Raw genomic sequence first — 23596 nt, forward strand, 5'->3', positions numbered from 1 at the left:
AACTATGACAATATTATTTCATTGTAAATAAGAAGAAGATCCCAATTGTATTTGATTTCTCAACCATTAGATATGAACACTACATATAAAAAAATTATTAAAATATAAAACATACATTAAAAATAAATTAAAAAATTATATATTCATATATAACAACTAATTTAATAGTTGGTTTAATTATTTAATATACAAATAATATTTTTGTTGCTCTTAATATAAAAATTTAAAAAGAAAAAAAAAGGTGATTGCTAGATATATAAGATTTCGTTAATTAGTTGAATCACGTACTCCAATTTCTTTACATACATTTTTTTTATAGGGAATCAAAGCTATATATATATGTAGATAAAAAAGAAAATAAAAGTATGTGGATCATCTCATCTAGTTATATGAGCAATGAAAGAGTCAATTTCGACACGAGAAACACCACCTTCATCTTTGGACTTGTGGATCGCATTCATCAGCTTCATGGCTCTCTCTCTCATTGCTTCTCCCTCTTCCGTCGCCATCAACCTCCTCACCGCATCTTCCACCGCCGAAGCAGCCACCACCTCATCCCTGTGGCTCCAATCCTTCACCACCAGCCCAATCCTAAGCACCTCCGTCACCAGCACCCTGTTCCTGGGTTGATCCGAATGCATAGGCCACGTGGCAATTGGCACCCCCATTGTTATGCTCTCCATGCACGAATTCCAACCACAATGACTCATAAACCCACCCGTTGCACGGTGCCCTAATATTTCCAACTGTGGCGCCCAATCCCTAACCACCATTCCCATCCCTTTCACTCGTTCTTCGAACCCCTTTGGAACCTTCACCTCTCTCTTTCCATCTTCTTTGAACACGTCTCCTTTGTCTGCATCTCTTAGAACCCAAAGAAACTTCTGCTTGCTTCGTTCCAACCCAATTGCCAGCTCCATGATCTGTTCCTCTTTGAATGCGGTTGTTGTTCCAAACGAAACATACAGCACTGAATTATCTTCTTGTTCATCAAGCCAATCCATGCAAGGGTGCTTGTTATTGTTCCTTGTAGACGAAGGTATCAAAGGGTTGAAGGGTCCCAAAGCCCAGTGAGTCTTGTAACTAACCATACGCTCTATGAGGTCCATGTAAGGACCTTCAATGGCTCTGGTAGTGTTGTAAATGGTTCCACTGCTGAACTTATGGAACTCGTATTGGGAACTTATGAAATCAACGAACTGGGTAGTGAAGCAACCTTCAAGAGAAGGAACTTGAGGTATGTGAGAGGCTATGGAAGATTGGAGCATGGGTGTTCCCATAACGTTCCAGAAGTAGAAGAACATGGTGAAGGCGGAGACGCTGTGGAAAGTGTAGCTTTCACAGTTCGATAAGTGTACAGCGTCTTGGACGACGGAGGCCATGAGGGAGTCGTGGATCACGACGACTCTTCTGGCGACGGAGGAGATGGAAGACAACAAAGATCGAACTGGGTCGCGGAGGTGCATGGCGGCGGTTTGGAATGAAGGGAGGAGGTGTGAGGGGAAGTTTGAATGGGTTTGACGGAGTGCATTGGGATCAGGCGGAGGAGAGGGAAAAGGAGGGACCTTGAAGTCATGGAAGTTGAGCATGGAGCGTGGGTCCCACTCCCATCCATGGAGGCGCGTGAGGGCTTGGCGGTTGTGGATTGGAGTTCCGACGAAGTGGACCGGGATGTTGTAGGAGAGGATGATGCGTGAGAGGTGGAGGAGTTGGTTGAGGTGCCCTTGGGCCGGGAATGGAACCACCACCACCACGACGTCCTGGTGGTGGTGGGCCTTTTGGGCCTGGTGATGGGCTTTTGTGGTGGAGTTGTAGTTAGTGGCAGTTGGTGATGTTTGGTAGCTGGATGATGCCATTTGAGGGAGAGAGGGAGAGAAAGAAAGTTAGGTAATTGTTTCTGTTTGATTGTATTATGTCACATTTGGGTGCTATTGCTCTGGGTATTTATAGATGAAAACAAAGAATCTTAATAACTGCACAAGTTTTCATCATATTTTTTTTTGTTTTCAAGATTTAATATATATTTTTTAACAAAAAAACCCGGATAACTACTACTTTTGTTGGGATAGATACTAACAATATTTTTTACCTTTATGAATAAGTGCACTTCTCTGTTGTGACACGTGACAATAAGTCAATTACCAATGTTGTCTCAGATGGTGTTCCACGTAAGCAAGCAACTTAAGTTTGTCTCGTAGGGAAAAAAATAAAGGCAAATTCTGAGTTGTCTATAATTTGTGTCCAAATTGTCGAATTTGTTTTTTCATAATAAAATTTAAATATTAAAAAATTATTTATTTTTATATTTTTTAATTTAAATATTTATTTTCATTTTTTTTAGTAAGTCAAATAAATATATATAAACACGATAATATGCACTAAAAATAAAACATACTCGTGTTTTTTTTTAAATTCAAGTAAGTTAACTATTTGTAAAATTTATAATTTAATTAAATCTGTTAAATCATTTAATAATTTTATTTATAAATTTTATGTAAAATTAATTGTATCTAAATTTTTTAATTTTTTTTAGAAATACATATATGATTTCTAATATTTTAGGTAAGACTTTTTTTTAAGAGTAGAATTAGATGAAAATTTATAAAATATATATATATATATATATATGTATTATACATGATAAAAAAAGTGAGCTTTAATTTTTATTAAAATAAAAATATATATTTTTTTAATCAAAACTTTACTTTTCGTTATAGTATTATTCAGGTGGCAAAACTTTTAAATGTAAGGTAAAATAAAAAAAAATAAGAATAACTAAATAAAAAAGTTTGAAATATAAATAAGTGAACGCAATTTTCTTTACATGCGTGCGTGAAAATGATGGAATCCCTGGGTTCATGAATGTGAATAGGATTTGAAAGAACGCACAAAATCCATGCATGGAATATGTACTACTCAATGGTAAGTAGTAGAGTTTAAGCAAATTGGCCAAGTATTGCATAGGTTTCACATTTAGCATTATTTGATTATAGAATAGAAGAAACATTCATGCATGGGATGAAAATCTTGTGAATATTTAAGAAAGAGACCCACCATGGCAATCAATCTCCAACTTGCATGTCTAGTAGCCAACCCCTCAAAGATAATAATCGGTATAAATACCAGTTATTACCATTAATGGAAAAAAATAGCATACATGACATGAGGGACACAATTTTTTCTTTCCTTTTTTTTTCCGATAATACTAAAAAAATAAAAAGTAGTTAAAATTTATCTTATTTAATATTTATTTATAAATTATTATTAAAATTAATAAATATTAAATAAAATACATTCTAATTATTTTTAATTTTTTTGTTATTAAATATTTTTGTTTTTTTTATCTTATCAGTTTTGAAATATGGGATTTACTTCGGTAATCTTTGGAAACTAAATGATAATTGACTATCTATTGTATATAATCACATGATAGATCTATTTTGAGAAAGTATAAGGAGTTAATAGAATATCTATACAATGTGTATAATGGGAGTATAAAGATGTTTGATTCAGTAGAATATCATATGTTTATTATCTTTGGTACTCGGATGGTTATTCTAGATAATATGAATGTATTGTGTTTGAGAAATTAGTAATATTTTACTCTAGATATTTATTTTTTAACTCATATTAGACTTAATAAATAGTTCATTGTACACATTGTACTTCCCTAATGGGATTCATCTATTTTATATTCTTTTATCAACATATTTATTATTTTGAGTTTTTGACAATTTAGTATAGTTTCTGTTAGATCATTGTTTTCATATGATATGATATTAAGCATATATAATAAATAATGAACTATATTCACACTGTAAATTAGATATTAAATAATGTTATTTTGATATTAAAAATTGTAATTAGTTATTAATTTTGAGTTTCTTAAGTAGTATACACATTAAAATGAAAAATAAAATAAAATGAAACGAAAATAAGGATCGTTATTATATATAACACCCTACTAATGTGGTATGAGGTGTGAATTTCTGCTTTATGACTTTATAATACTTTTTTTTTTCTTTTGGTTTGAGTTGGGTATGTTGCTTCTTCCGAGAGGGAAAATAAAGAAAGAAAAAGAAAAGAGGAGAATGGTACCTATAGTATCTGAAATACATTGATAATAGACTTACCCGGAATGAAAAAAATGTGGGTCTAAAATTAGAAAAAAAACAAGGATGGAAAGCAAGAGTTGTTAACGTTGTTGTTGTTTGTGTGAAAGGTAGAAGAGCTTTTATGTGAAAAGTTGTAAGATATGGATGGTATCCGAGTCATGGTGAAGTTAATATAAGGCCTCAAGTGGCAATTAACCCCACATTGACGTAGGAATATTAGAAATTGATCAATGGATCTCCACATGGAAAGGTGCCTTTACACATGTTCATGATCTACCTCCCATGTGCATTCCCAACGCTATATTAATTAAGAAAAAGTATATGAAACCAATTAATAATCAGCCAAAAATGAAACAACATAATTAATTATAATTAATTTTATTAATTTATAATTTAATTTGTTTATTAAATTATTGTTGACCACGTTAGTGTTAGGAGAAAATCACGGAACAGATATTTTGATCATTCATTAGTTAATTTCATATAATTAATTATGTTTTATTAATGTGTAACACATGAAACATAAAAATCATATCCAAAATCATCCAATTTACAAGAAAAAGAAACATCCGTGTGCCTATTAGTAGCAACATCCGATTACCAGTTGACTGATTCTTGACTTATATAGAGTTGGTTCCTAACATTGTTGATTAATTAATTAATTCTATTCTCCTTCAATTCCTCCTACCCAATTTTCTTTCTCACCTTTATTAGTCGGCATTGCATTCCCACTATATCTACATATATCATGTATCCCTACAACTTTTAAGAATAATCATACATAATCAATATCATCATCCCATACCACCCATATAACACATTATATTCCATCAAAACATATTATATTTAAAATTGGTTGTTTTTGGTTGGCTAGTCCTAATGCTCAATTCCATAAAAAGATATTATATTAGCAATTTGAATCTTTTTTTTTATCTTATTTAACATAACTCAAACTTAGTCAAGTATATAACGTACGATCTCGATGAATTGCTTGCATAGCTTATCACATCGTTTTTTTCTAGGCTCTAATTGACTTGGATCATGACTGGATTTTATGCTTTTATGTTTGTGCTGTAAAGTTTTCTTTCAGCGAAGAAGAAAAAGTCTAATTTACTATATTTTTTTATATAAAAAATTAAAAAACATACTAATAAAAAAATGATAAAAATAATAAAAAATAAATTATCTTTTTTATTAATATTTTTAAATATAATATAATATTTATATTTCATCTGTTAAATATAATTTTATATCTCTATCCGTACGTGTTTTATATTTATAAACAAACGCACCCCATCTAGAATCTTTTATTAATAAATAGCCAATCAACTATGTATATATACGTATCAAATAGTATTTTTGAACATTTATTTAAATGTAGATGTATATGTTAGAAAAAAAATTAGTCTATTTTTACTGATTATGTATATAACTAAAATTATATTAGTTGTTTTATATTTAATTTATATATGGTGGTTTTGTTACAACTTTAAATAATAAATGACTGATTTTAGATTACTTATTATTAGTTTATGTCTTAGTAATGAGAACAAAATCAACAACTACGTTAAAATTAAGAACTGAAGTCGATCTTTCAATTATACTCATAAATTTTTTTAATGATTTAACATAAATGATATTAAGGCGAAAGAATCTAAATCTCAAAAATAAATTTAGATATATTAAAATATAATGTTGAATTTTATGTACTATTGATATTACATTTCTTTTTACAAATTATCTAATTAAATTAATTTTCTAAATAATTATTTACCTAATGGATTCAAAGAATAAGTATTTTTGTTTGTGTAATAATATGTAATTAAATATATGTATATAAATTTTTATATTGATAATATATTATTAAACTTTAAAATATACATATGACTAAAACCAGAGTTAGGAGTAGAAAAAAAATTTAGATATATTAAAATATAATCTTGATTTTTATGTACTATTGATATTGTAAGATTTTTTATACATTTATTTAATTATATTTATTTTTAAATAATTATTTATATAATAAATTAAAGAATAATATTTTTACTGGTATAATAATACCAATTAAATATATGTATATAAACTTTTTTATATTGACGATATATTAAAATTAAATTTTAAAATATATACTGAGCAATAAAAAAAATTAGAATATTTCTTGCATACCACACCCTTATCTCTGAAAGCAGATAGAGTTAGTTAATTGATTGATTAAGAAAGGGGACACAAAAAGTTAAATGATGGTATTGCATTTGGAGCCAAATGTGTATGAAGGCATGCCCACGTGGCTATCATGTGACACTGTGGTCGTGGGTTTATATATATATATATATTATTATTAGTGTCATTTGTCATTATATTTGTCAGAGTTTTAATCCGATTTTGCTTTGAATAATAATTGATTGTATATTGTATTCAAACATTTTCTAAAGTTAGATTCGGCAATGAAAAGAAATTGATGCTGGATATGTATGGATGGGGGGTTACAGAATAACGGCTCATGAAAAGGAATATACTTTAAATTAATTCAAGTCGATATTTTATTTATTTTTAATTAATATATTCCTCATCATATATATAATTATCTTCAAATATTGCTTATTTTACAATAATCTATATATGAAGAAATTAACATGCACTTCTTAGTTACAAATTTACAATCATTTGACTCATTATTGATATATATACTTCATTATTTTAATTTGTATTTGTTTTGTAAACTTTTGTTGTCATTTATAATTATATAATATAACATGAGCATTTTTTCTCTTATACATGTTGAAATTTTCACACGCATAAATATAATATAGTAATAACATATAATTTATTACTTAATTATTTATTATACAGATGTATAATATTAGTATGTCTCAACATTAATTAAACTAATTATATGATAAATAATTATTTGCTGTTTTCTAATAACATATATACGACTCCGTGGGTTTAAATAACATAACATATAAAAAATTTAGAAATATTTGAACAAAAAAATATTAGTTAAAAACTGTCAAAATTTTATTTTATTTTATTTTATTTAATATATCTTATAATAAATAAATATTAAATAAAATAAGTTTAGACTATTTAGACAAATTATTTTTTGCTTCTTCATGATTATCGTAAAAAATTTAACTACTAAATTATTAGCTCAACTGTTTTGATTTTATCATTGTTGCACCATATCAAAATTTTCAAAATCCATCACTATTTATACACAGTTTTATTTTTGTTTTTATTTGCTAAATATACGAGCTCGTCAACACTTGCCCACTTGAGTATCACGTGCAGGTCACGTGGGCGACAATAAAATAATAGGACTTTGACTTGACTTCCAAATAGAACTTCCAATGTTCTTGTTCATCATTCCTTTGAGTCAATAAAAACAATAAATTCACATGATGAAACAATGTCAAGTAGTTCCTTCAAATTCAAATTAATAATGGCTAAGAATTCTAGAAAGACCTTCAAAACTTTGCCAACCTTCAGCCTCACCCACTAATTAAACAATTATAACTTAATTCAACTTTAATTTGGGATTAATGTCAATTCTTATGGAAAATTAACTTCTGAGTATTCAATATTTACTAACATTTTTTTATTGTAAAATTATTTGTTTAATCCTCACTTTTGTGAGAATTTAATATTTAAAATTTATAATTTAAAATTAAAAAAATATAGAGAATTAACTTTTAGGTAGTCAATATAAGTTATTTTTTATTTTTTAATTCTAAATTTTTTTTAAATTATGGTTTATAATTTATAATTTAAAATTTATTATTTATTGTGTAAAATTTAAAATAAAGCACATGCTAATTACTCAAGTATAACACATAAAAGTCCACATAAGAATATATAAGATCCTTATATATTTTCTCTTTGTCACATGGGTTAATTCAACCTATAACATAGGATTAGGATAGGAGCCATGCTTAATTAGAGAGGTCCAGGTTGGTACAAATAAACTAATTAAGAGTTTTGAAATGAGAAACTAATAGTACACTAATTAAAGAGTTGAATCACATTTTATAATTTAGATTCCAGCCACACCTAATTAATATTTTTTTAAATATTTATGATTTTTTAAAAATATTTTTAATGTTTAATTTTATTTTTAAAGTTTTTTATTCATTTAATTTTATTTTTAACGTTTTTTATTTGTGCTAAAATTATTTCTAAACATTTTTTATTTTGTTTCTAGCATTTTATATAAATTTAATGTACCGAAGTAATTTTAACACAAATAAAAAATATTACAGACAAAATTAAATACAACTAAATATTAGAATATTTAAAACAAAATCGTAAATATTAGAATAAATAGTTTCTGATGATATTAACAATTGGTGAATAGTTTAAAGTTTAAACACTAAATCTCAATAATAAAAAGGATAAAATAAATAAAAAATAAATTATAATCATAATTTATATAAGTAGGGTATATTATTTTTGGTATACAAGTATGTATATTTTTCTATACCTTGGACTATCTTAAAAGTAAAGTTTTGGTCAAGAACATGAATAATGTACTGTGTCGGCAAGTTCTTGTCCTTGCATAAATGTCATTTATTATTATTGGCATATAGCTTAAGGTCCACAATATATATATATATATATATATATATATATATATATATATATATTAATTTGATTTATAATTTCTCAAAAAAATAAAAATTAAAAATGGGTAACACAAAACAAATCTTCATTCTCTAATATTATAACTTGAGTTTTTTATTTAGTGAATAGATTTAAATATCTCCCACTCTAATGAATCACACATTGCCATATATTTTATATGCACATCACTATTGAAAATTCTAATTGATTCTCTTAATTTTATATTATATATGAATATTAGAATTAATTTTGATAACTATGAGTGTAAAATAGTTTTATATATTCCATGGCTGGCATATTGTAACAATAATGGCACAATAACGACGCAAATGTGATAAAATAACCAATTAAAGGCACGTAGTGGGGCTAAAAAGGAGGTAGATATACTATCTACTATAAAAAATTAAAGACCCATATGTTAATGGCGCTGAGCAATATGATTAGAATTTATTATTTTTTATTATAAATATTTAAAAATGTGACTTAAAATATATTATTAAATTATTAAATTAAAAAGATTAAATTGATTATTAGATTTGACGATTAAAACAATAAATTTTAATATTTTTTATTATTTTTGTATAATTATATAAAATTAGGTATATAAATTATGATTTGTGGACCAACTTGTTTAATTCATAATCCGCACGTTAAATCCATAATTTTAATAAATTTTTTATTTCGTATTATTTGATTTATGGACTAAATAGATTGAACTCGCGATTTAACAGGCTAATTTATTACCCCACTTTAAATATATATAATATTAATAAATATATCATTAGTTATATACACTAAAACTAACAATTCATTTAAAATTTATTTTTTCATCTTAATATTTATTCTTTAATTCTTTAGTTAAACTTAAAATTTACATAAATATTAATTTATTATTATACAAAATTTGTTTTTTTTATGGGTTTTTTTTTATCAATTTTTTAGTCATAATTCATAAATTTAATAATAACAATACAAAAAAAAATTTGTGGTCTAGACTGACGCACAAAACTGTAGACCAACGCAGTACGGACACAAAGTTCTCTCAGAACAGTCTATATATATTGCAAACTAGTCCGATTCGATTCGTTAATATTCAATCTATTGTGATCTCAACTAAATAGATCGAATTAACTCATACATCCACCTCTATAATTATATAATTATGACAGCTCTGTATATAATATAAACACTGGTCACAGCACTAACTTAGCAATATTTTTGTCAAGAGATAGTAATGCACTTATTAATTCTCTACATACATAATTCTTTTTACGGTAATGCTAGAAATTTTTTTATCGTATTTAATATTTATTAATTAATATAATAATTAATAAATATTTAAAAAAATAAGTTCTAATTATTATGGTTAATATTTTTTGTTATCAAATATTTTCTTTTCACTTCTTTTTTTCTTTAATTGATTTTTCATCAAGTTATATATACAGTTAAGAATGCACTAAAATTTTATGTGATAAATAAAGTAAAATATTGAAGAAATAAATCTTTGAGTATAAAAGCTTCAAGTCATTAAAAAAATCAATGTCTACGTTGGAAAGATTAAATTATGGATATCAACAAGAGGGTAAAAGAGAGATTTCCAAAGTTTTGGTAGATTAAATAAACTATGATGTAAATTGAAACCTCAAGTCAATACCAAACCAAGCATTAGTATTTAGTAGCTAGTAGTAATGCATGTAACAAACTTACTTTGATCACTTGAAAGATATAATATAATTAATTTCCACTTGCAATTTTCAGATCTATAGACTTTATATTTTCTTCATCAAGTAGCATAAGGATGGATATATAATAATCCTCTTGACTGGTGGAAAAAATTATATTATAAATATGTACTAATCCATAACGACTTGAATTGTTGTATGTGATCATTTTATTTTTTTAATTATGGGAAACAATATTTGTACATAATATTTTTGTATTTTCTATTTTACTCAAAATTTTCATTTTGTCTTTCAAATTCAAAATATTTTAGTTTTTTTTGTATTTTTAAATTCTTTAATTTTAATTTTAATTATCTTTCCATTAAAATTGTCAATAATCAATACTAATGTGAACTACTTACCACTATGAACTAGTCAACAATGAATAAATATATATAAAAAAAGTAGATATTTGGAAAAATTTTGTTATTTTGATCAACTGTTAACTTTTGATAATTTAAGTTAAATGATAAATTAAAACAAATTGGAAGCAAAATTTGAACATTTTAAATTTTTTAGTTCAGAAATTAAAAAAAATTAAATAAATGTTGGAAATATTAAATATATACTTTTCTCTCAATTATATGTCCATTATTTCTTCTTATTGACTTTGGATCCTTCAGTAAAGATAGCTGAATCTAAATCACTAATTATAGTGGAGTAACTAATTTGAATGGCCTATCTAATAATCTATAATATTATAGTATAGTGAACTAGCATAATGAACAATAACACAGAGAGTTAGATTTAGTCATCGTTTAATAAAGCTTTTTGAAAAATTATTTGTACTTTTCAAAAATACAAATATCTCTTTTTATATTTGATAAATTAAAAGATTTATGTATTTATATTTATAGTTTTTGAAAGTCAGGAGAGTTTTTAAAAATATGTATAAATTTTTTTAAGATAGTTTGTACTTATCAAAATTAAAAAATCTAATATAATTTTATACGTTAATTAATATTTATATTTAATAATGATATTAATGTCGATTATAATATTTTAAATTTTAAAAATTATTTTATTAAATATATTTATTAATTTATTATTATTTATACTTTTTAAAAATTATTTTTAATTTAATTTATCAAATATAAATGTTGTAATTTTTTAAAAATATTTTATCAAACTAAACCTTAGGTAAATAGACTAAGATATAAAAGATGAACCTGTACCTACCACCACACATATACATTTTACTAATAAATAATTTATTATTTTAATTTTAATAATTAATGTTATGGATCCAGCCCACGGATCCCTGACCCGAGGTAAAACCCTGAACCCGACTACTCAGATCCGGACCGTCGAAACTCTCTAGAAGGCCCGGAGCCGGCCCACTAGAACTCCTAACCAACTTTCGAATTCAAACGTCCTTATCTTAGCCAAAGAAGATAAGATACGATAGCCACCATCACCTATAAATAGAGGACTCAGGTCCCTTCAGGTATTCATTCATTCCTCACACTTTATACCTCTCAGATCCATTCTGACTTGAGCATCAGAGTGTCTTTGCAGGTACCTCCCCCCATCGCTCCAGTCAGCTAATCCGGCATCCGCCTCGATCCACGAGTTCCCGATACATCTCTCAACCCGTACCAGAGACCTCTTGTACATTGGCGCCGTCTGTGGAAAACTCGCACCGGCCAAACCGAAATGGGGGACATACCGGAGGAGACCTCCCTAAACCAAGATAACTCCTGAACTAAGAACCCGACCCCCGAACACCAGGAGGTCACGAATCGTGGAAGGATAGCAAGCACCATCCACCACGCCATTCCAGCTCAGAATAAAGAAAACGAACACTTTGTCGCAGAACCACGACACCCCGAAAACACCGGGAAAAAAGCGGCACAAATAATCCAAGATCTCTACCTTCGAGTACAAGAACTCGAAGGCAAAGTAGCCACCGGGGAAAAGCACAACGCCGAATACGGAAGTCACGCGACTTCCAGATCAAAATCTTATCGCGGCCGATCGCCGACCCGACAACACGACCAGAGAGGCAATCATAGCACCTCACGCGGCCCCAGACGTGAAAAATCGCCAAAACGGCGACACAGTAAAAGGTACAACCGCAGCACTTCCCGAGACCTAAGTCACCAACACGACTCGGACGAAGACCGACGATACCGAGAAATCAAGCGCACGAGAAACAAACACACGATCATGGGAGCCACTCCCTTCACAAAAAGGATCTTAAAAGCAAAAACTCCCTAAAGGCTTCGACAAACCCACAGACATGAAGTATGATGGAACCAAAGACCCCCAGGAACACCTAACGGCCTTCGAGGCCAAGATGAACCTAGAAGGGGCGGCCGATGTAGTCCGATGCAGAGCTTTCCCGGTAACCCTAGCCGGACCAGTAATCAAATGGTTCAACGCCCTCCCCAACGGATCCATAACCAGTTTCCACGACATTTCACGGAAATTCATGGCCCAATTTACAACCAGAATCACCAAGGCTAAACACCCTATCAGCCTACTAGGGGTCACACAGAAACAGGATGAATCCACACGAAAATACCTCGACCGCTTCAACGATGAATGCCTAACGGTTGACGGACTCACGGATTCCGTCGCAAGCCTCTGTTTAACCAACGGACTCATGAACAAAGATTTCCGCAAACACCTCACCACCAAACCGGTATGGACCATGCACGAGATCCAGAATGTCGCCAGAGACTACATAAATGACGAGGAGGTCAACCAGGTCGTCGTCGCCAACAAACGGCAACACGACAATACCCAACACGGCAACCCGACATCCCGCCACAACCCGATATCCAGAGAAAACCAGACGGACCAACCCAAACAAACAAACACAAACCAACCACCCAGGATTGGCAAATTCTCTAATTAGACACCCCTGACAGCCCCAATTACCGAGATATACCACCAGATAGCAGATCGAGACATTATGCCAAAAGCCCGACAACTCAAAGAAAGAACGGGCGGCAACAAAACCCTTTACTGCGACTACCACTGAGGTTATAGGCACAGGACACAAGACTGTTTCGACATCAAAGATGCCCTCGAACAAGCCATAAGAGACGGCAAGCTCCCAGAGTTCGTCAAAATCATCAGAGAACCAAAACACGCAGAGAGAGACAGGTCGCCTGAAAGAGAAGGACGCAATCCGAGAACGCAAAAACAACCTCCTAGGGAAAGTCCAGAAGATGACCTGACCATAATAGTAAATATTATCACAGGCAAAGATGTATCAGGCAAATCAAAATCAACACTAAAAAAGGACCTCAAAGTCTTGGCCGTCACAGATCATGCCCCAACTACCACTACCAACAAAACGATAACCTTCCTACCCAAGGACTGCCAGCACGGCACCTCGGCCGAAGACGCACCTTTCGTCATCTCGGCAAGAATTGGAACGGGACTAGTTCGGAGAATACTGGTGGACACCGGTGCAGACTCCAACATCCTCTTCTGAGGAGCCTTCGACAAGCTCGGGCTCCACAACGAAAATCTCCAAACACACCGCAACGGCGTCACAGGACTCGAGGACAACTTCCTCAAACCGGACGGTTCCATCACCCTACCCCTCACCATAGGGACAGGCAACCACAGGAAGACAATTCTGTCTGAATTTGTGGTCCTAAAAGATTCCACCGCCTACAACGTCATCCTCGGAAGAAAAACAATCAACGACCTCTCTGCCATCATCTTTACCAAATACCTCCTTATGAAATTCATAACAGAAGACGGCTCCATCGGTACTATCCATGGAGACCGCGAGGTCACAGCAGAATGTGACAACACCAGCCTAGCTTTATGGAACAAGTCTCGTGACATGGCTGGGATATTCCTAGCCGACTTGGACGCCCGACAAGACGGCCAGCCCAGGCCAGAACCAGAAGGCGACATGGAAAAACTACAAGTAGGGCGAACCAAAGACGAATACACTTTCATCAACAGGAACCTCCCATACGACCTTAAAGAGGACCTTTCTCAATTCTTGAAACAAAACAGAGACTTGTTGCTTTCACGCCATCCGACATGCCCGGGATAGACCCCGACCTAATGTCCCACTGTCTAGTTGTAGATCTCAAAGCCAAACCCGTGGCACAAAGAAGACGAAAAATGTCCCAAGACTGGGCAGCCGAGGTCGAAAGGCAAGTAAAGGCCCTACTCGAAGCAAATTTCATCATAGAACTACCCTACACGACGTGGTTGGCAAACGTCGTACTAGTAAAGAAGTCTAATGGGAAGTGGCAAATGTGCGTCGATTACACGAACCTTAACAAAGCCTGTCCAAAAGACGCCTTCCCTCTACCCACCATCGATGGATTGGTAGATGCCGCATCCGACCATCGATACCTCAGCTTTATGGACGCATACTCCGGCTATAATCAAATACCGATGCACCGACCCGACGAGGAAAAAACAGCGTTCATCACCCCCGACAGGACGTACTGCTACACAGACATGCCTTTCGGCCTAAAGAACGCCGGAGCAACCTACCAAAGGCTCGTCAATAAGATATTCCAGAATCTGTCCGGGACCAAATTAGAAGTCTACATAGACGACATGCTCGCCAAAACCGAATCCGGCGAACAACTCATCAGCGACCTCAGGCTCATAATGAACACCTTACAAAAGCACCGATTGCGACTCAACCCGACAAAATGCGCCTTCGGAATGGAGGCAGGAAAGTTCCTCGGCTTCATGGTCACGCAACGCGGAGTCGAAGCTGACCCAGAGAAATGTCGTGCCATCCTCGACAAGACAGGCCCAAAAAACCTCAACGACATCCAAAAGCTCGCCGGCCGGCTCACAGCGCTATCCCGCTTCCTCGGAGCATCGGCACAAAAAGCAATCCCCTTCTTCAAACTGATAAAGAAAAGAGCCCCCTTCAAATGGGAAGTAGAATGCGAAGAAGCTTTCCAACACTTCAAAAGAGTCCTAGCGGAACCACCAGTTCTCACCAAACCCCAAGCAGGGGAGACCTTCTATCTATACCTCTCCATAACGGAAGAGGCACTCGCAGCAGCACTCATCTGTGAAAATGAGCAAAAAGAACAAAAACCCATATACTTCATAAGCAACGTCCTACAAGACGCATAAACCTGCTACTCACACTTAGAAAAACTCGGATTCGCACTCCTCACGGCCTCACAGCGCTTGTGACAATATTTTCAGGCCCATCCCGTGACAGTCCGAACCGACCAAGCAGTCAAACAGGTAGTACAAAAACCGACCTAGCGAGAAGAATGCTAGCATGGTCCATCGAGCTGTCCCAGTTCCAAATCAAGTTCAAATCCCAAGATGTAATCAAAGCACAAGCCATGGCCAATTTCATCACCGAAATAACGCCGGGAAACCCCACCCCCGAGTCATGGAAGCTACATGTCGACGGCACATCAAACCTCACCTCCGGAGGCACCAGAGTCATACTCAAAAGTCAAAACGGACTTGTAGTCGAACAGTCAGTACGATATGAGTTCCCAGTTTCAAATAATCAAGCAGAATATGAAGCTCTCCTAGCCCTAGCTAAGGAAGTCGAAGCAAAAGTCCTAGAAGTAAATACCGATTCCCAGGTAGTCAATTCCCAGATCAACGGAGACTACCAAACGCGAGATCCCCTACTCCAACAATACATTGCCAAGGTAAACGAGCTGAAAGAAGGATTCAATCGCGTAACCATACGGCACGTTCCTAGATAACGAAATGCCAGGGCAGACCTCCTCTCTAAACTAGCCAGCACCAAACCAAGACACGGCAACAAGTCGCTAATTCAAGAAGTCGTTAAGTCGCCATCCATATCAAACACGACTAACGCTTACCTAACACACTCTAGCCAAGAGTCATGGACCTACCCTATCCTAAAATACCTCCTCAACGGAACACTGCCAAAAGACCCCAAGGAAGAAAAATGGACAAAAAGGGAAGCTGCCAACTACACGGTCATCGCATGACAACTATACAAGCGCGGGTTCTCACAACCCCTTCTCAAATGCATCAATCCCGGGGACACGGAGTACATACTCTGTGAAATCCTCGAAGGCTGTTGCAGTCACCATATCGGGGGTAAATCCCTGGCCCAGAAAACCATCAGAACCGGATACTTCTGGCCCACGATCATCCGGGAATCCATACAGCTAGTAAAGAACTGCGACAAATGCCAAAGCACGCCAACATCCACCAAGCCGCCCCGCACCAGCTCAGTATCATATCAGCAGAATGGCCGTTCGGTACCTGGGGAATCGACCTCGTCGGGCCCTTTCCTACGGCACTCGGTCAACTCCGGTATCTCATCGTCGCCATAGACTATTACACTAAATGGATTGAGGTCGAACCCCTGACCTCCATCACGGCAACCCAATGCCGAAAATTCCTCTGGCGATAGATCATAACCTGGTTCGGAATCTCTGAGATCGTCATCTCGGACAACGGAACCCAGTTCACCGATAGAAAATTCAGAGAATTCCTAGAAGGGCTACACGTATCCTACCGTTTCAGTTCGGTAGAACACCCCCAAACAAACGAGCAGGTAGAATCCGCATACAAAATAATCATCAAAGGGCTCAAGAAGCGGCTCGACGGGGCCAAGGGACTATGGGCCCACGAACTTGGATCAGTCTTATGGTCATATCAAATAACCCCCCAAACGACCACGGGGGAACCCCCTTTCGATTAACATACAGCGTAGAGGCTGTCATCCCGGTGGAGATAGGAGACCCAAGCCCAAGAAGAACGGTAGGAGGTAACGATGAGGAAGCTGAGCGAGACCTCGTCAACGAAGAAAGAAGCATATCCCACTTCAGAGAACTAGCCCTAAAACAAAGAATCAGCCTAAAGTACAACCACAGCGTCATTCGACGAGAATTTGCACCCGACGACCTCGTCCTACGGCGAAACAACATCGGAACCCCGACCCCAGGAGAAGGAAAACTCACCCCAAATTGGGAAGGACCATACAGAATCAAAGCCACAATCGGAAAGGGAACGTACACGCTCGAACGACTCAACGGCGACGAAATCCCGAGGACATGGAACGCCGCCAACTTACGATGCTACTACACTTAGACCGACCTCTTTGGGTCATCCCTTATCTTTCTAATGTTTTTCGGATCTTACTCATTTCCCTTCTTTACTAGCACTACATTCATTTTCCCCTTTTAAAAATAAAGTATTAATCACGGGTACTCTTTCCCTCCAGAAACGGAGGGTTTTAACGAGGCCCAATTAAGTTCAATTGTATTTTACCTTTTCCCCTTATTTTTTACCTCCCAAAACGGAGTAGAGACACAGCCACAACACCGAGAATTGATCACCCTTGAGGCCTAACAAACGGATATCCCCAAACACTAAACGGCCTACCAAAGGTCCTAAGTCACGACGGCTTAAGCATATAATGGCTCAGAATAAAACAGGAAAGTCCAAACGGCCACAAGAGTCATCAAAGAAAAGCGAGTTATAAACGGCCACAATGGCACAAATCAAAAAGTTCAAAACATACCAAATACACGGCCCACGGCCAACCAAATATCCAAAATAAAACCAAGTTTGAACAAACCAAAATAACAAAGTATAATAAAACTACTCAAGGTCAACGATTCGGCAATCACGGATGGTCTTGAAGGCCCCCATCACGGGCACGTCCACACCCGGGGCCAACACCAAAGCCTGAGCCCTCATCGTTTCTTCGGTAGCCACAATTGCACCCTTCGCATTAGCCAACAACACCGCCTTCTCCTTCTTCAGAGCAGTAACTTCGGCCTTCAAAACCTCCACCTCACCAAGAAGCACGGCAGCCTGAAAACCCACATCGGAAGCCCGTTGCTGCTCCACACCCAGCTGAGAAAGAAGCGAAGTCTCCACCTCGGAAAGATAGAGGATCTCCGCCCCAGCTTCCTCGAAAGGCTTCACTACCTTCTCTCTCGCTACCTCGGCAGATTCAAGCTGCTCTTTCAACTTAGCCACATCAGCTTAGGAGTGCGGAGCTTCTTGTCCAAAAAACCGACCTGAGCCATCACGAGCTCAGCCTTCCGGACAATAACAGCAGATCGGAGAAGGGTGCGATACACCAACTTGGCTTGAAAAGAGACATCACAATCATCAAAAAATGGCTCTGTGCCAGGCATCAAGTACTGATCTATGAACCCCGAAGCATCAAAACGTCGGTCCATCACGGTGGGAACAACACCCTTCTCCCCTAAGGTCTCACTACTAGGCTCATCAGGTCTCTTTCTCTTCTGAGAGGCCTCGGCAGCCGTAACCACAACAACTTTCTCCTCAGACGAGTTCACAGGACCATGTGAAACCCGAGCACCAACCCTCACCCCAGACGAAATCACCTCCTGGGAAACGGCTCGAGAATCCGCAGCAGGATTAGAGACATGGGTGACAGGAGATGCCGACGACCCCTCCTCCCGATCCATCGCCACCTTCAGCCGAGGCAGATAAGTCAAACCACTAGCCATCTCAACTGAAAAAACCAAAGAAAAACACAAAGTTACAAAATCGGAAAACAAACATGGAAACAAAAGAAAGAGACAGCCACACACCGATATACGTCCGACAGGCCACATGATCCCTCATGACGTCTCGAGGATTTAGTGGGCACTCCCCGAACAAATGCCACATGACACTAGCAATGTCCTTATCCTCCGGAGACAAACCATCATAGGTGACCTTAGTCAAAATCGACGGCCCGGCACGGAAATTCCAATAGGTCGGAAACCGGCGCTCGCCCTCTAACGTTAACCAAAATAGATGATGCCCCCGGACAGGACGCACTTTAAAATACTCTCTCTAGAAACCAAAAAAAGAATCTTCAAACAAACCAAAAATACGGCGATGAGGCTGGGCCCGGAACGACATATACCCTTTCTTATGCTTTCCCTCCTTGGTCGGAAGAGTACATAAGAAAAGGAAAAGGAAGACAGGAACGGAAACCGGAAGATTGAGGTACTGACACACAAGCTCAAAAGACCGAACGGCCGCCCAGCTATTCAGGTGAAGTTGAGACTACGCCACGGAACACCGACTCAACAGCTCTTGAACAAACGGCAAAAAAGGAAGTCGCACGCCGAGCCGAGTGAACATCGATTCATAAACCCACATTCAGTCCGGCACAGTGGGCAAATTGAGGTTCAGATAACAAACATGCTCATCGGCGTCCGGGAGGGCAAGCTCATACTGCCGCTCTCCCCCTGATCGCAGAGCCTTTGAAGATCGGCCACCGTCATCCGCGATGAAACACCCCACACATCGCTAGTCACCCAAGTATAGCAAGTGGGGACGCCCCTGGAGGGGGCTATCGGAGTACCCACACCCTCACTCCTCCGCCGATGCATACCTAAAACAGGGAGGAGCACCACCATCAGCCTACTAACCCTACGCAGAAGCAAGACTAAAAACATACTGCCCACTATCAATCCAACACAGCGGTGCTCAGCCCCTTCAAAACACGAATACCACCACCCAAAACACAAAACGCAGTACAAAAAGAAAATAGCAGAACAACACATAGCAAACGCAAAACAACGAAATATCACAAAAATGAAAGCAAGAAAGAATAGAGGAATACCAACCTGATAATGCAAAAAATGGAGCATGGAAAACGAAGCTGAGAAGCAAAAACCCAACCTCGAAGAAACACACGCAACAGAGAGAAGGAGAAACTTCTTTAGAAGAAAGAACAAAAGAAAAATGAAAATAAACGAGGGAAGTAAGAAGGAAAGCCAAAACAGTTTCAAAAGGGGGCAGAAAGATGTAAATAACCCTGGATAATAAAAAGGCGCGTAGGGGCAATAAAGGAAAGACACCGAAAAAACGTCCCCTCACAATAAATGCACCATTGGAAAAAGAAACCAATAAAGCACGCCTCGAAAAATGCAACAAGCGCATTAAACACAGAAGAGTCGCGTCAGACCAAAACGGCTGGGGGAATCTTCGGCATAACCATAAAAACCGGGGCCGGCACGCTGACTCCCCCTCAAAAGAAACAAACGACTACCCGAGAGGGACTGAAGGCCCCCAGGTCAAGACCGCATCTCTCGACGACAAACCGACCTAGCTCACAGTCAAAACCGCATCTCCCAGCGACAGACCGACCTCGCTCGCTCTCCCGCTGCGGGGGCAACTGTTATGGATCCAGCCCACGGATCCCTGACCCGAGGTAAAACCCCGAACCCGGCTACCCGGGTCCGGACCGTCGAAACCCTCTAGAAGGCCCGGAACCGGCCCACTAGAACTCCTAACCAACTTTCAAATTCAAACGTCCTTATCTTAGCCAAAGAAGATAAGATATGATAGCCACCATCACCTATAAATAGAGGACCCAGGTCCCTCCGAGTATTCATTCATTCCTCACACCTTATATCTCTCAGATCCATTCTAACTTGAGCGTCGGAGTGTCTTTGCACGTACCTCCCCCCATCGCTCCAGTCAGCTAATCCGGCATCCGCCTCGATCCGCGAGTTCCCGATCCATCTCTCATCCCGTACCAAAGACCTCTTGTACAATTAATAATTTTGATACAGATAGATGTGTTGTGCCAAAGATCAAGACTCAAGAGTCACCTATGTGATGTTGTAGGTAGATTTTATGTTTTGGAATGCTAGAGATATGTATCTAACTATCTATATATAATACTCCTCAACCACTTGTTTTTCAGCTCTCTTTATATTTAGATTTAATTATTCGGTTCGTTTTATAATTTTATTAAATTTATAATTAATTTTTTATATTTTTTAATTAGACATCTATACTTAATTTTTATTAAAATTAATTGAATATTTTTTATAAAAAAATATGTAATTAAAGATTTAATGTGATTCTTAATTGTGAATACCTTTAATTTTTTTTTTAAAAAATATTCTGTTAATTCTAATATTTTTTACACTACTAATAGTTTAATTATAAAATTATAAAAATATGTAAAAATTTAATTAAAAATATAAAAATCTAATTATAAATTTAATAAAATTATAATAACTATCACAATAATTAAGTCTTTTATATATATATATATATATATATATATATATATATATATATATATATATATATATATATATATATTTGCATTACCATTCAATCAAATATTCTTACATATTTCTCATAAAATAATAAATGTAATTAATCGATAAAAAAAAGAATTATACCATATATTAACATTCAAGCAAATAATAAGACTTATAAACAATTTTTTAATTGTTCTACTGGTGACCCCAACTTATACATACAGATTAGGGTTTTAGAAAAATAAAAACTAAAAGAAAAAAAAGAAGTAATTATTGATATGGTAATTTATGCAGGATAAGAATCGAATTGAAAAGCCAATTTTTTCTATTGTGTTTATATTCCCATTCACTTGATACTAAAATTTCTGCAGTTCTTTTTTAAATATACATTTTAAGCTGTGCCCTTTAATTTCTTCCTGCTATATTGAATATTTTATGACAAAATCATCTAATATAAATGAAATGGTGGTTTATCCTTATCTGAAACTGCTTTAAAAAAGTTTTAAATCCTTCCAGGCTTTTTGTTTGTTGCTTTGTTGTTCTAATGTGCAGAAAATTTATATGTTCAAATGGATGGATGAAACTAATTTTGGTCAGAAAAATTATACTATATGGAATCACAACTATTTAAGCATAATTATTTTGCTTTTATTTTAGGGTACCTTTCAAACAGATCATATATATAAATAATATTAATCTCAGCTTAATTTAATTTAATTTAATTTGTTGATTGTTGCGTTGAGGTGTCCGTCCACATCATTTTCATATATATGTCATACATCTTCCTCCTTTATATATGATTTTTTTTGTTGCATAATTAATATGGACATATTGGAGTGTGTTTTTAAGATGATTGTTTGATTCTTTTCTTTTTTCAGTTTTAGATAATAATGACTTCTTTTGTAATAGTTGTTCTTATTAATTTTTTTTTTATTTTTTTTGTTGTCTACAGTATCCCTCTGTCGTAAGAATTAATTTGTCGCGGTCTATCGCTGATTAATGGATTACTACGTGCACAAGGCAGGATTCGAACTCCCAACACATGCTTAAGTGGACAAGTGAATTGACCACTCGACCAATCCAAGTTATTTTTTTATTTTTTTATTTATTTTTTTTTTCCTTTAGTTGTGGTCATGATAATGAGGACAAGGATCAAGGCAGCCCAATGGAGATGAAATAAAAATTTAAGGAATAAGAATATAACAAAATTAAGTTGCGGGCGTATAATGGTTAACTCTTTAGTCCGTTTAAATAAATGATGTTTTATGATTCATCGATGTTATTCTTATTGTTCATATTATTATTACTGCCTTTTGAGTGATTATTACATTTGGTCTTCTCTTTTGGCTGTGTCATTATCTATGTATGTGTTATTATTACTTAACCATTACCCTCTACTACTTTTTTTCACTCCCTTCATTCCATTACTAACTGAACTCTATCTATCTATCAAAGAGACAAACGCACATTAAATAAAAGAATTGGCTTTCGTTTTCATGTCATTTTGTTAGTAACCATCCATCCAAACACTCCATTAAGCACGTGAATCTTGTGATATTATTAGCTTCAGCTACCTCTATTTACCAAAAGTAAAACACACTCACATCTTTTGGGGGGTTGCACTTTTCATAGCGACTTCTTTGTCTGTCAAGTGTCGAAAGTTTGAACTTGGAAACATCACTGGAATCTCAACTTTGTTTCAGGCACGTGTAACAAACTATATGTGATGTGTACAAATTCAAATTGTTGAACAACTCTGTGAGAGCAACAAAATTATGAATATTGCCCATGCTTGCTCAAGTCTTCTCTTTTTTTTTTTATTAAATAAATGATATTTTTGTAAAAATTGCAAATTAATTGATAGGGTGAATTGTTAAAACTGTCCCTCAACTTTCATCTGTTATTTTAAATTAATCTTTTAAATTTTCATTTAATCAAATTGGTCCTCCAAATTTTGTAACATCAATCGTATTTATTATTAGTTAATGTTCTATGCAAACTCTATCATTTTGACTTTCTTGTAGGGTATTTTATTTGAATTTGTAAGAATTTTAAACTTTTCACAAAACGACAAATGTGAAATGCAATTTTAAAATGAGATTAATGTTGATAAATTCTGTCTTTGTGTGTGCAGTAACTTATTGGCCAGCGA

General features: G+C 35.0%; 1 protein-coding gene across 1 annotated transcript; it reads right to left on the minus strand.

Moving 5' to 3' along the window:
- Positions 1-245: 245 nt before the first annotated feature.
- On the minus strand, positions 246-2206 carry LOC112696004 (zeatin O-glucosyltransferase). Its single transcript, XM_025748575.3, has one exon. The coding sequence runs from the start codon at positions 1854-1856 to the stop codon at positions 378-380; it is 1479 nt and encodes a 492-aa protein (XP_025604360.1). The 5' UTR covers positions 1857-2206; the 3' UTR covers positions 246-377.
- Positions 2207-23596: the final 21390 nt, after the last annotated feature.

Source organism: Arachis hypogaea, chromosome 6 (genome assembly GCF_003086295.3).
Source record: "Arachis hypogaea cultivar Tifrunner chromosome 6, arahy.Tifrunner.gnm2.J5K5, whole genome shotgun sequence".
Classification (NCBI taxonomy): domain Eukaryota; kingdom Viridiplantae; phylum Streptophyta; class Magnoliopsida; order Fabales; family Fabaceae; genus Arachis; species Arachis hypogaea.

Excerpts from the sequence above, each read along its gene's own strand:
- LOC112696004 (XM_025748575.3), bottom strand. The coding sequence starts at position 1,856 with ATGGCATCATCCAGCTACCAAACATCACCAACTGCCACTAACTACAAC.